Here is a 14,820-nt window from a genome sequence, read left to right on the forward strand (position 1 = left end):
AATATTTAAATTTTATTGTAAGGATAAAACCTTAGAGGAACTTTTGTATATATAATTTACTTATAATTTAAAGTTGATATCAACATGCCAAAAGAGGTTGAAGTAGGAGGGAAAAAGCAAGGGTTTAAAAGTTTTGATGAAGACATCGAAGCCACATCCTAATTATACGCATATATCATAGGAAAGTGTAAACGGTGTGATCCAGTGTAACGTTATAAATGTTTGAACGTCCCTCCATAGCGAATAGAAACTGTAATGTTGTATTCTGTTGTATCCTCAGGATACTACGTACTACGCTTCAAGCAAATTGTACTACATTTGGCAAACGCTGCCTGGCACATATGAAGCTGCACAGACAGGTTTCAAATTTCTATCGCACGATGGCGCCACATACACCTTTCGATAGTGCTGACGACGGTGCTGATCGTGCTGACAAACGGAATGCAACCTAAATTGTTTCCCGTAGTAGATTCCCGCGAAAAATGATAACCAAAGAATAGAGGCCAGCCTAACTAAACTGGCCTAAACCGCTTGCCAGCTGCCTCAGTCGTAATTTGTAGCCTCGTCAGTCGTCAGTTGTGAAATATTTTTTATAAGAGCGGAATTTATATCTTTAAAACGGTGAGATTCTATTGAAATTATTAATAGTCCATTTATAATTAAAATTATTAACTTTTAACAGCTTGGTTTTGTTTGTAGATATCCACATTGCAAAATGACAAGTGTCCAAACGACAATTCCGTTTAATATAAGAAAGAAGTGTTCTTTTTATTCAAAAAAGGAAGATATTAAAACAGAGGATTTTACCCATGCAACTGCTAAAAAACTTACTCCACATAAATATGTACCAACGGTTAAAAAACTTATGACTTTAAGCAGCAGTGAGTCAGAGTCAGATTCTGATACTGAAAACCTCTGGAAAGCATGTAACAATTCATTATCATCTGAGAGGACATTGAAGAGCAACAAATCTAGTATAAGTAGACAAAGGAAACATAGTGATTCAGGAGGTACACCTATTAAATAAAGTTACTATTTTAACTGTTAATAATATAATTCAGTTTATTGCAATATATATGTTTTGTTTTTGTATCAATAGGCCATGACTCAACACCTCCAAAACTAAAGAAAAGTCAAACATTGGTATTACCTTCAACCCCAGTTACTCCATCAACATTAATAAATAAGTTGAACTTAGATTCTTCTGATGACAAGGAAGAAAAGTTAACACCAAGGTGTCTATTTCCTAATAACAGATACTGTAATGCTCGTAAAGCATTACACAGTTCTGTTCCAACAAATTTACCTGGTAGAGAAACAGAATTAAACGAATTAAAAGAGTTTATTGGAGAACACTTAAAGAATAATAGATCTGGATCTCTTTATGTGTCAGGTCCTCCTGGTACTGGTAAAACTGCATTATTGTCTAAAGTCATGCAATTGCCAGAATTTAAAAAAAAAATTAATACAGTTTATATAAACTGTACCACTATGAAATCAGCTAGTACAATTTATGGAAAAATTATACAAGAATTAAATATAAAAGTAACAGAAGAAACTACAAAAGTAACAGAAAAAACTGCAAAAGCAGCAGTAGAAAAATATTTAGTCTCAAGGCATAAAATGCTTCTATTAATTTTAGATGAAATTGATGAATTAGATAGTAAAAAACAGGTGGTGTTATATTCAATATTTGAGTGGCCATCACTTAAAAATTCTAAATTGATTTTAATTGGCATTGCAAATGCTTTAGATTTAACTGACAGAATGTTACCCCGACTTCAAGGAAGGTGTGATTTGAAGCCAAAGTTAATGCATTTTGCACCTTATACTAAACAACAAATAATAAATATTATTTCTGAAAGACTGAATGAAGCAAATGCAGCTGACATTTTTACTCGAAATGCCATACAGATGTTAGCAAGCAAAGTTGCTGCTATTTCTGGTGATATCAGAACTGTTTTGGATATTAGTAGGAGAGTTGTAGAAGTTGTGGAACTGCAAAAGACATCACAGATTCTACAACCATCTAGTAATAATGGTAAAGAAAAATTATATCAAACTGAAATATTTTATTTGAAATACTTGTAAATAATTGGATTTACAAATTGTAGGAAGTCCTAAAAAATCTGTGGTACCTGAAAAGTCAGTTGATCTTAAGGAAGTTCTGTCTGTGCTGAACACTGTATATGGTGGAGTTCAACATTTTGTTGATGAAGAGGGTACTTTTCCTTTACAACAAAAGTTGTTACTATGTTCATTGTTATTAATACTTAATAAAGGTAGAAATAAGGATGTCACCATTGGCAAGGTATATGTTATATTAATTATTGTATAAACTTTCATATAACTAATAAACTAGATTAATTGTATTACTTTTCAGTTACATGAAGTTTATAAGAAGGTATGTCAAAAGCGTAATATACATGCAGTTGATATTTCCGAATTTGTTAACTTATGCTCGTTGATAGAAACTCGCGGAGCTGTGAAATTATTTGGTAAGAAAGAACCTCGCCTCAAAAAAATCAATTTACAATGGGATCAAGAAGAAGTAGATGCTGCGATGCAAGATAAATGTATGCTAGCAGAGATTGTGAATGATACAAAGTGCCTTTAGACTTAGTCCATTTAATGTTTGCAATGCTTCTTATAAGTAAGTTATGTAGTACATATTTTACACTTGAAGCTTTTGAAACATCAAATGAAATACAGCCAAAAGTATATTAGGATAAAATTTTATTTAATGTCAAGAAACTCTGTATTTTTAATTAATATAAGTATTGACTTGCATTATGTATTAATAATCGCACTTCATCATATTTTTAATCATGTTTTCAGCGCCTTCATTGTTAAATTACATTAGTTACAATTGATTTGGTGCTTAATACCTTAAACCTTTTTTAGTTATTTTTTTGAAGAAATAGATTTATAATCAATACACTAATTCTAGTGATAAGAAATGTTAAGACACGCTTTTTGTTAATAATAAAAATATATTTAACGAATAAGTAATTTTAGTAGAAATTAATGCGGAGTTTTTAACAAATGATGTGACTATATGTTTGTTATACATATATTTAATTTAATTGCGATAAAAAGAGAATAAATATTTTTAAGCATTAATTTGTTTAATTGAATAAATGTTTTAATGTTTAAAGTCCGAGAAAAGAGCCGCTTCGAATCTCTTTTAATAGTTTCCGGTATAAACGGAAGAGGTAGCTCGGCCATTTGCAATATCAGTTTTTATATGTGTGTTGTGTGCTTGTGCGTTGGAGTAGAGTTACGTGCATGTGTGAGACTGCACTGCTGGCTGGCTGGCTAGATACCAAAGAGGATTCTGGCATTTCTGGCTACTACCGCTACTACCTCTGCTACTGCGCTACAGAAATCGTACATCATATTAATCGACATATTTGTATTTTAGTTAGTTTTTTATCAAATATTTCGTGAATAATGGGACGTAAGAAGAAGAAGCAGTCGAGACCCTGGTGCTGGTATCCTTTACGAAAAACTAATGACAGAATTATTTTTTACGTAACTATATTTTTAGACTGAATCACTCACAATATACAATGGTTATCGAAATAAATCTAAAAATGATTTTGTTCTCTTGAAAAATCGGAGTTTTAAAAAATTAGGGCGACATAAGTATCTTTTTTGTATTTTTTGTTGACCTATTTTATAAATCTTTGAGAAATCGTTTGCTGCAGTTAAGGGGGTTAGCATTCTTTAGGGGATCGATACCGTTAATGTTGACGACTTGTATTTCGAATTAAATGGAGAACAAGATTTATCTGCATAAATAATGTTTTATTAAAGGTCAGCTTTTCTTATTTTGTTTTAATTAACCACATGGATTAACCTGTAATTTATAAAAGAATGAAAAAAATAATAAAAAGCTTTTTAACATATGTTATATCCATAGAAGCTATACGATTTTATATATCAGCTCTTGTTTAACTAGTGATAAGTTAAGTAATATAGTCTGAAACTGAAGGACATAAGAAATTTCCTTAACATAAGTTTCTTAGGTATTGCAACCGAGAATTTGAAGATGAAAAAATTCTTATTCAGCATCAAAAAGCTAAGCATTTTAAGTGTCATATTTGTCATAAAAAATTATATACAGGGCCAGGGCTGAGCATACATTGCATGCAGGTACATTAATGAGTTAATTTGCATAATCTCCTCTTAACTGCTTTGTATGTAAATATTGTTTTTTAAAGGTACATAAGGAGGCGATAGATAAAGTACCAAATTCATTACCTAACCGTAGTAATATTGAAATAGAAATATATGGAATGGAAGGTATTCCACCAAACGATGCTAAGGAGCATGAAAGGCAAAGAAACGGTGGTAGACCTGGGTCACCAAGCTCTGGCGAAGATGAGCCAGTACAAAAAAAGGCAAAACCAGAGGGTTTATTAGGTTCTGCTCCTGGAGCAATACCAGCTGGCTCGAATATGTTGCCAAACGTGATGCCAGGAATGGCAACTCATCCTGGTATGCCACCAATGAGTCAATTTCCACCGCCTATGCATCCTATGATGGGACATATGGGTCCAGTAGGACCTCCTTTCATGGGACCTGGGTAAGTGATATAAATATTTTGTATTCTATGAATGTTAAATATTCTTAATAATGTAAGTAAAGAAGAAGATGTATAACATATATAATGCATTAAATAATAATTTCTATTTTATATAGTATGATGCCTGGAATGCCAGGTATGCCACCAGGATTGCAGCCTCCTGTGTCAAGTACTTCGATGCCACCAACGAGGCCATTGTTCCCTAGTGCTATATCTGTTTCTAGTTCAATATCATCAACTGCAGCTTCTACTCCCTTGGGAGCAGATTTTAAGCCAATAACGTCGATTGCTGGTGGTTCTATTGGACCAGTAAAACCAACATTCCCTGCTTATAGTGGAGCAGATAATAGTGCTGCGGGTAATACTAATCTGGGTAGTGACCAAAAAGTTAATCTTATCGCAACAACTGGAGCAACTAGTAAAATTATACATCCTCCAGAAGATCTCAGCTTAGTAAGCATGTGGTTAATTTATTTAAATACTGTAATGAAACTTTTAATATAAATTACCAGAAGTTAAGTAGTATTAAATAAGAAGCCCGAAGCAATGAATGGATTTAGTGTGATTTTTTATATATATAGGAAGAGATTCGAGCGAGATTACCAAAGTACCAGCGTAGGCAGACAGAGGAATCTCGGTCAGGTCAGGCAGAAGCAAATCAGCAAGCAGCTGCATTGCAGCAACAGCAACAAGCAGCAGCAAATGTAGCAGCATTTCAAGATCAACAGCAAAGACAGCAGGCGGCTTTGAGCGTTCTCCAGCAACAGCAACGATTTCCTAGACCGGCGCAAGCCGTGATGGTACCTGCATCAGCTGCAATGCCTGTCAGCTCGGTCGCTCTAATGGCTCCTTTAATGCGACCTACGATGACATTGGCTGCACCAGCTCTCATTCATGGAGGTAACATGATGCGTCCGCCCCCCATGGGCCTTCCTCCAGGTAAGTCCACTAAACCAATTTAATCAAATCATAGCCAATTCCAATTTATTTTCCCTAAAACTTAAGCCTCTAATTTCAATATTTGATTAACTTTATCCCCCATACCAATTATCATTAATTAGCTCGCTATCCATTGGGAAGAATAAGCATAGAGTTATATATCATACAATGTAGTTATTTAAATACACCTAATTACTTGATATATTTGTTTTTTCAAATCTTATTTTTATCCTCATAAGAGTACTCGATTTGTTACTATATGTATTGTCAGAATCAGTTATTATTTCGTATTTCTAATGGAAATTGAAGAAATATTGCGCCAAAGTTTAGCTGAATTATAAGCTACCTCAAGAAACACAAAAAGATTAAAAAGAAATCAATTCCATTGGTAACACGATACGTGATTTTCTGCACTATTCTTCGCCTATTCGTCATTTGTATCATTTAGTCTTTATCAGTTCCTCGTCCAACTCCCTGAAACCCTTTTTAAACACGCGCACGCGTGCGCATTTTCACAAAATTAATTTTTTTTTATTAAGCATTGGCTAGGAATCTATGATAACACAGAATGAATGAGATTTGCAAGGTAGACATTAATGCTTTTGAATGGGGGTTGGAAGAAAGGAGGGGGAGATAAAGTAGTGGAGTATGCAAGACATACTTGCGTGTTAAGGGAGAATAAAAAAGAGACGAAGGGGAAAAATGTTTTAACTTGATTAGCAATCAGGATCCATCATAACATCAGAACCGATCACAAGGTGTCTCGTACGTTTAAGTTTTAACGGTGCGTTTGCAGGGCGCCCAGTCACTCCTTGATCGCAGTCTGGTTTCTCTAAAATCAAATGTCTTTTATACAAGTGCAACAAGGTTGGTCTTTAGCAAATAGCATGTGCGCCAGCAGGCCTCTCTCTCTATACATATATATATATATATATAAATAAATATATATATACATACTATAAACATATGTATTATCTATTTATAATTATTGATTAATTAATTTACATTAATATTATTATTACCATTATTATTATTACAGTTATTGTTATTTATTATTATTATTATTGCCACATCACTGCCATATAATTAAACTTATAACTATTTTTGTATATTTATATGATTATTACTGGGCAGGTGGGTCGAGCGGCCAACAAAATCGCATCTGTTCTGATTTCTCCGACGGCGGACAGCTACACTTTGATTTTGGACACATCACGACTTTTTGGACGTGAAATGCTACCCCCTTCTCTGTACTATAAACTATATCCGGTATCAGGAACTCGATTATACCTCTAGATTCTTGCATTTATATTCTGACTTCGCGACTACACTTAAACTGCTTGTTAATTCTTTCCATAGATAACAATACGGATTCTTTTTTCTTCTCTTTGCTTTTATCTCGTTCTTTTCGTCTTATCGATATACATATATATATATATATTTTTTTCTTGATTCTGTCTGTTGTTGTACTAAATTTGAAGAGACATTGCCGGACTATCTTACTTTAGGCCGCTCGGCCGCTTTTTGACTTTTACTTTTTATTGTTTTTCCTTACGTTCTGTTAATCTCTATTTGCGATGTATCAATTTAAGCAAACTCTTATTATAATTCACTTTGCCATTATCTCACCAATCGTGTTATCATCTTGTTTCTCACATATTATCCAATATAGCTTGACTTCCTGGTGTTGTAATACAGTAGTGAAGAAATCGCTTCTTTGGGCACGGTACTGTCAAGCGTTCGAAGTTGTTCTAAAATACTGATATGCATTAATTATTTCAATATCAGCTGTGTTCCTTCCTTCTTTCTCACTGTAAGCTAAAGAACTTTTTTACATTTTTACTTATTTTAACCAGACGTTGGTATTCACTATCAAACTTTAAAACAACCAATGTTTCTAAACGAAACGAATAATGTTATATTCTTTAAAGTTTGATTATGAATATCTATCTGTAGCTATTTGATTTGATCGCAGATGGCTTAGAAAATGCTGTTTGCACAGTTAACGAGAAATTTTATATGTATATAAAAGAGGGAAGGGACTATGTGTAACAATAATCTTGTACTTTTACATTGGTATAGTCTTTTTTTAAAACTAAGACTAATATTGCAACAAGAGCGAACGTAAAGTATCCTTTTCCTCACACCATAACATAGTTTCTGTGTCGTAGTTGATTACAAACTGACAGTATGTAAATGATATGTCACGTTACTTCGTTAAATATAAATTATTTGAATGAAAAAAAAAGAAAAAACTGAAACGAAAATAAATTAAACGTGATGTGAGTAAATAGGGTCGTTTTCAAACCTATTCGCTCTACTCGTCTTTACGTTTTAATGTCCTTTTCAGTTTGTTTCATTAGCAGTTCGGCCAATCGTAACTAAAATTCAGCTCGAATCATACGCCAGATAAGAGTAAAGAAATAATTAGTGATAAATTTATTTGATTACACGCTTTTTAACAATAGATTGTGGCAATGCGTCAGGTTTGCTTTGATTTCTTCAATTCAAGAGTTAGTGGTTGAACTTTGAGCTAAGAATTCATTGATTAATGTACAAAAGTCGGCTGGCAGTCGATTATACCCTTTGAAGAATCAGTTTTTCGGAGTTTTTGTATGGTGTGAGGTTTTGTGTGGTAGCACCTTTGTCAGTTTGTTGTGACTTGTACTGCATATGCCGCACTGTGCATGCTCAGCTGAATTCCTTATAGTTTGATCATTCGTATTAACGATTTTAATAGGTAGATTTTAGGTGATCTGCTATTGAATAAGACTAGGAATATCGAAGTAGCCCTAATATCAGCCGTGTTTCAACATTTCTCGCATCAGATAACATTGTTGCGCCTTTAGAAGCTAATTAAATTTTACCGTGTCCTTAATATCAATATGCTATGATAAAATAATTTTAACTGGCTCAGAATAGAGATTAGTTGAGCATAGAAGAGCTCCAATTAAATCTTAAATACAGCAATCTAGTTAGTATCGGATTTTCTTGAAAAGCGGAACTTGCCGAGCAAATGTTTAAATCTTTTATATATTCTCTTAAATCAAACATCATTCATGTCGCTGAATTTACATTGTCTGGAATAAATTCTATAACGGTTGTCAGTCAACTTTTTTTTTATTATTTAAAGAAACCTAAATGCGTCTAAACTATATCTACGTTAAATCATAATAGTAGATTATTTTAACAATGTGTGTAATTCGCAGCTACAGTTTAAATAATTAAAATACTGTAAAAAAAAAAGTAATTTCAATTTCACGTCGCAATCAGCGTTTCATCTGGAGAATGCAACACGTGTAAAAGAGACAATTACATGTAGAAAATTAAGTATTAAAGTTTAAAGAGAGAAAATTGAATAATATTGTAAATCGTAATAACATAATCATATAATGCACAGTGAATGTAAGTATATTTGAAGGCTGATTTATATAATATATATGTGATGAGGCAGAAACTTGAACATTGTGCTGGTATCAGCTATTGAAAGTCGATATTGCGTGGATTATGCTAATGAGTGTTTATGTTTTGCAGGTATGATAGGAGCGTTGCCACCAGGTGCTATGCATCCGGCATTCGCAGCTCCAATGGGATTCCCCGGTGCTCCAATGCTGGCTCCAATGATGCATCCTCGATTTAGATGATCGCCTCCCATGGACGGGCCCAATCCGCCGTTGCACTTTGTGCTTTGGGCCCGCCCCTAAATCTCATTAGGGTACGGACCATCAACTACTCGATGAAGAGCCACCACACGCTAATTACCCAAAATCGCGTGGACATACTTCGTCGATCTCGGCCGCGCCTGCACTTGATGCATCCTCTCCCACAAAGTTTACACGAAGTTAGCAAAATCTTTGTTTTTTTTATTCTATTGCTACAAAACACGGCACACCCTGCCCGAGAGCGCTGCCGGATGCAGTGGAAACGATCCATCAAATGGCTTTGAAGAATTAAAATAAGTAATTTTTAAATAATGCTCGGGTACTTTAGACCTTACAAGTATTCCTGGTACTACAAATCTTACACGCGTATCTCGAGTTTGATCGCTTCTTATTAACACTCGATTAGAATTATAATGGCTAGCGATGAAATTACAATGGTGAAAAATTGCCAAGCATAGTTTGATAAGTGCAATAATAGCAAAGAATGATTCTCTTAAGCTTTCATTTGGAAAAGTCATCTGAAAAGCCAATGTTATTCTGCTTGGACGCAAAAGATCGTGATAAGATTGGATAAGAATTGTGGCTAAAGAGGATCGTTTCCACTCGTCTACTCGTAGCCTCTGTACCAGTGTTCTCTTGGAGAGACCCGATCGTGTAAATAGGTAGCGCTTCACGCTGCAGCTAGATAGGATTATTTTTTATCAAACAATGTATGCCACTCCAATGTTTATGATTAACGTAGCCAAGGCACTTATTACTCTTATTACATCGAGTAGACTCAAATGACATCGTTGACAGATCTTTTGTTTCATTTATCAGATTCTAAATGAGCCTTAGATATCATTGATGTATTTGCTGACACTATTTATTATATTGCAACACTTTAAATATTCTGTAAAATATTAATACACATTGATTTCAATAATTGCGTATTGAACGTAGTGATAAAAATGTTGGAATTTCTAGCCGCAGTGTGAAGGTAATGCTGCCTCAGGTTAGTTTGTCGAACATTTTATTTTGTTAAAAAATTAGGTCGAGTTGATTTATTGCTACAGTGAATCTCTGGATAATGGAGAAGTTTAGCGATTATTATGAATTAAATTGAGAAAGATTTTACGATATGCAATTGATAAGTTAAAAGGTAGATGAAAGTCACTGATACATAATAATTGATTGGTTTGGTCTATAATAGAATCGACTCGACCAAGAAAGTCCCTTCCTTTGCAAGGGGAACACGTTGGCGACACATGAGTGAGTGGTAAGTACGGAGGGTGCTCATAGTGACGGTCACCCGTTCTCTCTACACTCGACTCACGCCGTTTTCCTCGCTTTTTCCTAATCACCTGATATTTTCCGATCGTGGAGGAATCCGTTGTTTACGTACCATATCACATTATAATCGTATTAATCGCTTCTCTCTTAGCACACTCTGACCTTGTGAATGATTTCAAGGGGCTTAGATAAAAGAAAGGCTTAGATTCTGCAAACTCCACAATTGGACAAGGTAATTTTAATCCTGCCCAACCAGCAAACAATTCCCCCCCCCCCCCTCTCTTTACTCTACATACTTCTAGTTTCTCTCTAGCCTTATCCTAAATTATCCTCTTCTTTATCAGTCTGTCTATCTATTTCTCTTCTTTTAATTCACTTGACTATAATTCAGGGTGTCTATTGATAGAAATTACAACTCTAAATTTAAGTTGATAGAAAATAATAATATAATTTAGATGTGTTATCAACGTATATTTTCTGCTTGCTGCAACACAACAACTAAATTAATATCTGAATCATAGGCGCTCGGTCTAGAATGCCATGAATGGCAATTGATACAGTTTTTTAATTGTTACGCGATAGCCATTCATTCCATTGTGGACCGCTGTGACTCGACGTTTCATCCGTGGGAAGGGAGAAAAATATTCTAACAACAAAGCACGATCTTTTTATAATTTCATGCTTTCAGAAACGAAGTCGACACGAAATATAGCGAAAGTGTGGCGAAGATGGTGCAGGAAGAGCTCCAAGCAAAATTTGTAAATACGTTGAATACTGATAATCACTAGAAGTAAACAGAACAGAACAGAACAAAGAGATAGAAAAGTGAAAATGCAATGGGCAAGATGGGAAAGGTGGGAGAGGGGAATGGTGTGTGTGTGTGTGTGTGTGTAAAATGGGGGTGCCGACAGGAACCACCCATACAAAAAATTCGCCTCAGTAGGCACCCTGTTTGTTTCTTCTTTCATTCGACTTCCAACTTATACTCCGACAAAAATGAAACAGCATACCGTGCGATACCAAACGTGTACGTACCTAAAACTACGCATCGTTATTATTATTATACTTTATTTTCAGGGATTGTCTTTCCGAATCAGCTTCCGCTCCGTTCTATATCCGTTACTCTTTTTTCTAATTTTAAACCTTCTCTCCTACTCTTTGTCTCTCGTTGTTTCTACATATATACTATAAATATATATACTTAATGATAGTATACAATAGATGATAGACAAGTAGTATTTCACCATGTGATATGTCTTTGAGAATAATTGTATTTTTGGGAAATTCACTTTAATTTGTTTTACTAATGACATTTCGGTAGCTCCAGATTCGGCAAGACAATCTGATGACAGAATTGGACATGTAGAAGTTCTGTTATTTATTGAGTGTCATATTATCGACTGTTTCGAATAAAGACGTTCTGTGGAAAGCTCGAAAAATTGGGCGTAGCCTGCTCTTCTGGGATGTCCCATTTTATCGGCTGTATACGCGTGCTCTTAAACACGACGGATTTTACGCTATTGTTTTGTAAGAATTGATATTATAAAATTGTGTAACGTCCCAGAATGGCGGGCGATAGCCACATATTGTTTCAACCAATCACAGCTCTCATCGCTGTTGGACCTTAAGGGTCCCTTGCCTCAAGGCAGGCGATTGTTTGGACCTACCGTCCTAGAGTCGAGATATCCATCTTGTTCCCAGATTGAATTAATCTGTAATTGGATGGTCTTATGCAACGATCGGTAATAAGCTTATGTCATCGCTTCAGCCGAGTTCATTGTATTTTTCATTAAAATGTCAAGACGAATCAAAATCTTTCTTTTACCAAATGCTCGCGTAAATCAAATAATGAAATCTGTGCTTGAGTACGTGCTTTAAAGATACCGATCAAACAACATTACTCACCAATACTCTTCCGTGCTCTTTTGCTCGAACGAATTTGTCTACATTTTTTATCGTACGTTTGCGCATATATTGACTCTTTTACCTTTTCTTCAATCGAGTTTAATTTTAGCATTTTGTTGTATAAAGCCGTCCGAGGAAAAAATTGATAATCTAATTCCAGAAAGATCAGATAATTATCAGAGTACATGTATTTTCCAAGCAACCGTTATTATTTGTTTCTTTTTTTTATTTTATTATTGTTATTATTTTGTAAAGGTAAGATGGTTATTGGAATAATTTGTGTCTCGGCTCAATGGACGCGTGGCTGGACCGAGAAACAATATTAATCGTAAACGGTAATCAGTTGCGGATAAAATGTATTAACCGACTCGAAACGGATTGAATCGGAGCGTCGAAACGAGAGAAAAGGTAAATGATATTCTTAAAAGAAACACAACTAAAACAATTCAATTATTACATAGTATATTAGTATAAAATAAAATTTTTAATTGTAAATATTTTGCTATTCGAAAGATTGGCTGTAAAGAATTAAGAGCACGTAGATGTTAAATTTATTTTACAATAGCTTATTTAAACGGTATGCATATTATTACTTTAAAATATTTATGGTGAAATTGACAAACTAATTTAATATTTTACACATCCTTTCTTTTCCTAGTGTTACTGATTTTTCTTTGCATTATCTGAATCAAAGGCATAAGCGAATAATGAAATTGAAGGAATGTTAAATGATAAAAGTAAAAAAGGAAAGAGAAAGAAAAACTGAATATACACTTGTCTCTCAGTTTGACAATTCGATTGTTCGTAGAATGCTTAGCTGGCTATGTGTGTATATCTCGATACATACGTATCTTACGTTGCGCAAGGATCCCTTCATATTTCCCCGTCCTTTTACACTAATAATATTTTCATACTTGGTGATAGCGGATGCACGATTCGCTCGACGGGGGTCGCTTTGCTCGAAAGAGCCGGTAATATGGTTTGCTCTTTGTCATCCTAATCTACTCATATTTATATGTAAATATATCTATGACACGGTTTGGTTCGATACAGAGGCAGATAATTGTCCGTTAGAATTCCTTCTTTTCTTCTCACACGATTTTTCAATCTAATTTTCTGCATTGTACTACTCTGAACGATAAGCCAACTACTCTCTTTATTAACAGAAATAACTCGATGGCTATAAGAGGCTTTCCTTGTTTCTTGACCGGAATATCCTTCGACTTTTCCCATTTCTCTCGAGTTAATCACGTTTAGCTCTCTTTTCTGCTATTTTCCCTTTTGCTTCAAGAAATTCTAATTTAAGCAGCTTGATGGATCCTTTTCTTATATCCCTTAAATTGTCAGTTTCCCATTGGTTAATAATGACAATATGTCACCTATCTATTCGCTAACTTAATATATTGTTAACTCTCTCTAAAAATATTTATTCTTTATTTATTAGTCAGTGATCTTTACAATGCTAGTAGAACGCGATATGTTAATATTTGTCTCTCTATGAACCTACCGTGTATAAGCATATTCACCCAATCCCTCCACAGCAATATTGTTTTCAGCCAACTACGGAGAAAAAAGACACTATAGAAGGCAACACGCATGTGTAATCTCGACTGATTTGGTCAATAAAGATAATTTGTTTTGATTAAGTCTTGTAAAAGTCTCTCTGCGATCGAGATCATCCACCGGTAATTTCGTGTAATCTTTGAAGCCTATTTTCAAAGTTGCTATACTTTAAAAGTAAAAGTTACTCCGATACACAGTCTAATCATTTTAATGCCACTATTAGCCGTGGTTATTATTCAATCTACAAATTAAATAAATATATCAACGTAAGGACACGATGATTTCGATCGTGGGGTCTCTTGTATTTGGTCATTCGATTGATTTCACCCTTCATTTCCATTTAGACAAATTGCAATTTGACGAAATCGATGTTGGGCAAAAAGAAATTTTGGGTCGACTATAATGATTATTAAAACTAGCAATATCTGTCACTGAGCTACAGGCATGTTACCGATGTCTCAGTGAAAGAATTTTATTTCTAGTTTTATCGTCCTACGAACAATTCTTTTTGCTTGTAAATAAATATTTTATCGAAAGTAATGAATTGATCAGTGTCAACGCTTGAGACTTACTACACATGATACTCTTGCAGTGACAAAGCAGTGAGGTTAAACTACAGGATTCCTCCTTGAGGCTGCTTGAAAGTATTAAATTTATCAATGTCACAACTTACTCATTCCCTCGATGCAACTGTTAACACTTGGGCTCACTGCATTGCAGTTGATAACTATTTGTATTTCGAATTCATTAGCATTTCTAATGAGGGAGCTACGGACAATCGACTGCAGTTTACAGTGAATTGCAAGTTTCTATGAACGAGGTCATCGTTATAAAGGATGCACTTTAAATTTCCTTTCAATGGTGGTTGAAAGAAGGTCCTGTTTATTG

The 14,820-nt window shown here is 34.5% G+C and overlaps 2 protein-coding genes across 6 annotated transcripts; both read left to right on the forward strand.

Annotated features, from left to right (window-relative positions):
* The first annotated feature begins 491 nt into the window (after positions 1–491).
* On the forward strand, positions 492–2,955 carry Cdc6 (Cell division cycle 6). Of its 2 annotated transcripts, XM_066732559.1 has the most exons (6): positions 492–621; positions 700–1,010; positions 1,100–2,041; positions 2,115–2,311; positions 2,384–2,404; positions 2,472–2,627. In XM_066732559.1, the coding sequence occupies exons 2-6, from the start codon at positions 716–718 to the stop codon at positions 2,487–2,489; spliced, it is 1,473 nt and encodes a 490-aa protein (XP_066588656.1). In that variant the 5' UTR covers positions 492–621; positions 700–715; the 3' UTR covers positions 2,490–2,627. The 2 variants fall into 2 exon arrangements, with proteins under 2 accessions (XP_066588656.1, XP_066588655.1); XM_066732558.1 differs by having other exon boundaries at positions 2,384–2,955.
* Positions 2,956–3,299: 344 nt separating this feature from the next.
* LOC136776664 (BUB3-interacting and GLEBS motif-containing protein ZNF207-like) lies at positions 3,300–14,015 on the forward strand. Of its 4 annotated transcripts, none has more exons than XR_010823118.1 (7): positions 3,300–3,494; positions 4,032–4,158; positions 4,227–4,591; positions 4,708–5,044; positions 5,173–5,530; positions 6,327–6,397; positions 9,065–9,203. XR_010823118.1 is itself a non-coding variant. In XM_066732381.1 (7 exons), exons 1-6 carry the CDS (start codon positions 3,454–3,456, stop codon positions 6,760–6,762), a joined length of 1,326 nt encoding a protein of 441 aa, XP_066588478.1. In that variant the 5' UTR covers positions 3,300–3,453; the 3' UTR covers positions 6,763–6,799; positions 9,065–9,200. The 4 variants fall into 4 exon arrangements, 2 of the variants coding, with proteins under 2 accessions (XP_066588478.1, XP_066588477.1); XR_010823119.1 differs by lacking the exon at positions 9,065–9,203 and adding an exon at positions 6,665–6,719; XM_066732381.1 differs by lacking the exon at positions 6,327–6,397 and adding an exon at positions 6,665–6,799 and having other exon boundaries at positions 9,065–9,200.
* The last annotated feature ends 805 nt before the right edge of the window (positions 14,016–14,820 follow it).

Source organism: Prorops nasuta, unplaced genomic scaffold, assembly GCF_024137725.1.
Source record: "Prorops nasuta isolate Cenicafe-Biocafe unplaced genomic scaffold, Cenicafe_Pnas_1.2 PNAS00010, whole genome shotgun sequence".
NCBI lineage: Eukaryota > Metazoa > Arthropoda > Insecta > Hymenoptera > Bethylidae > Prorops > Prorops nasuta.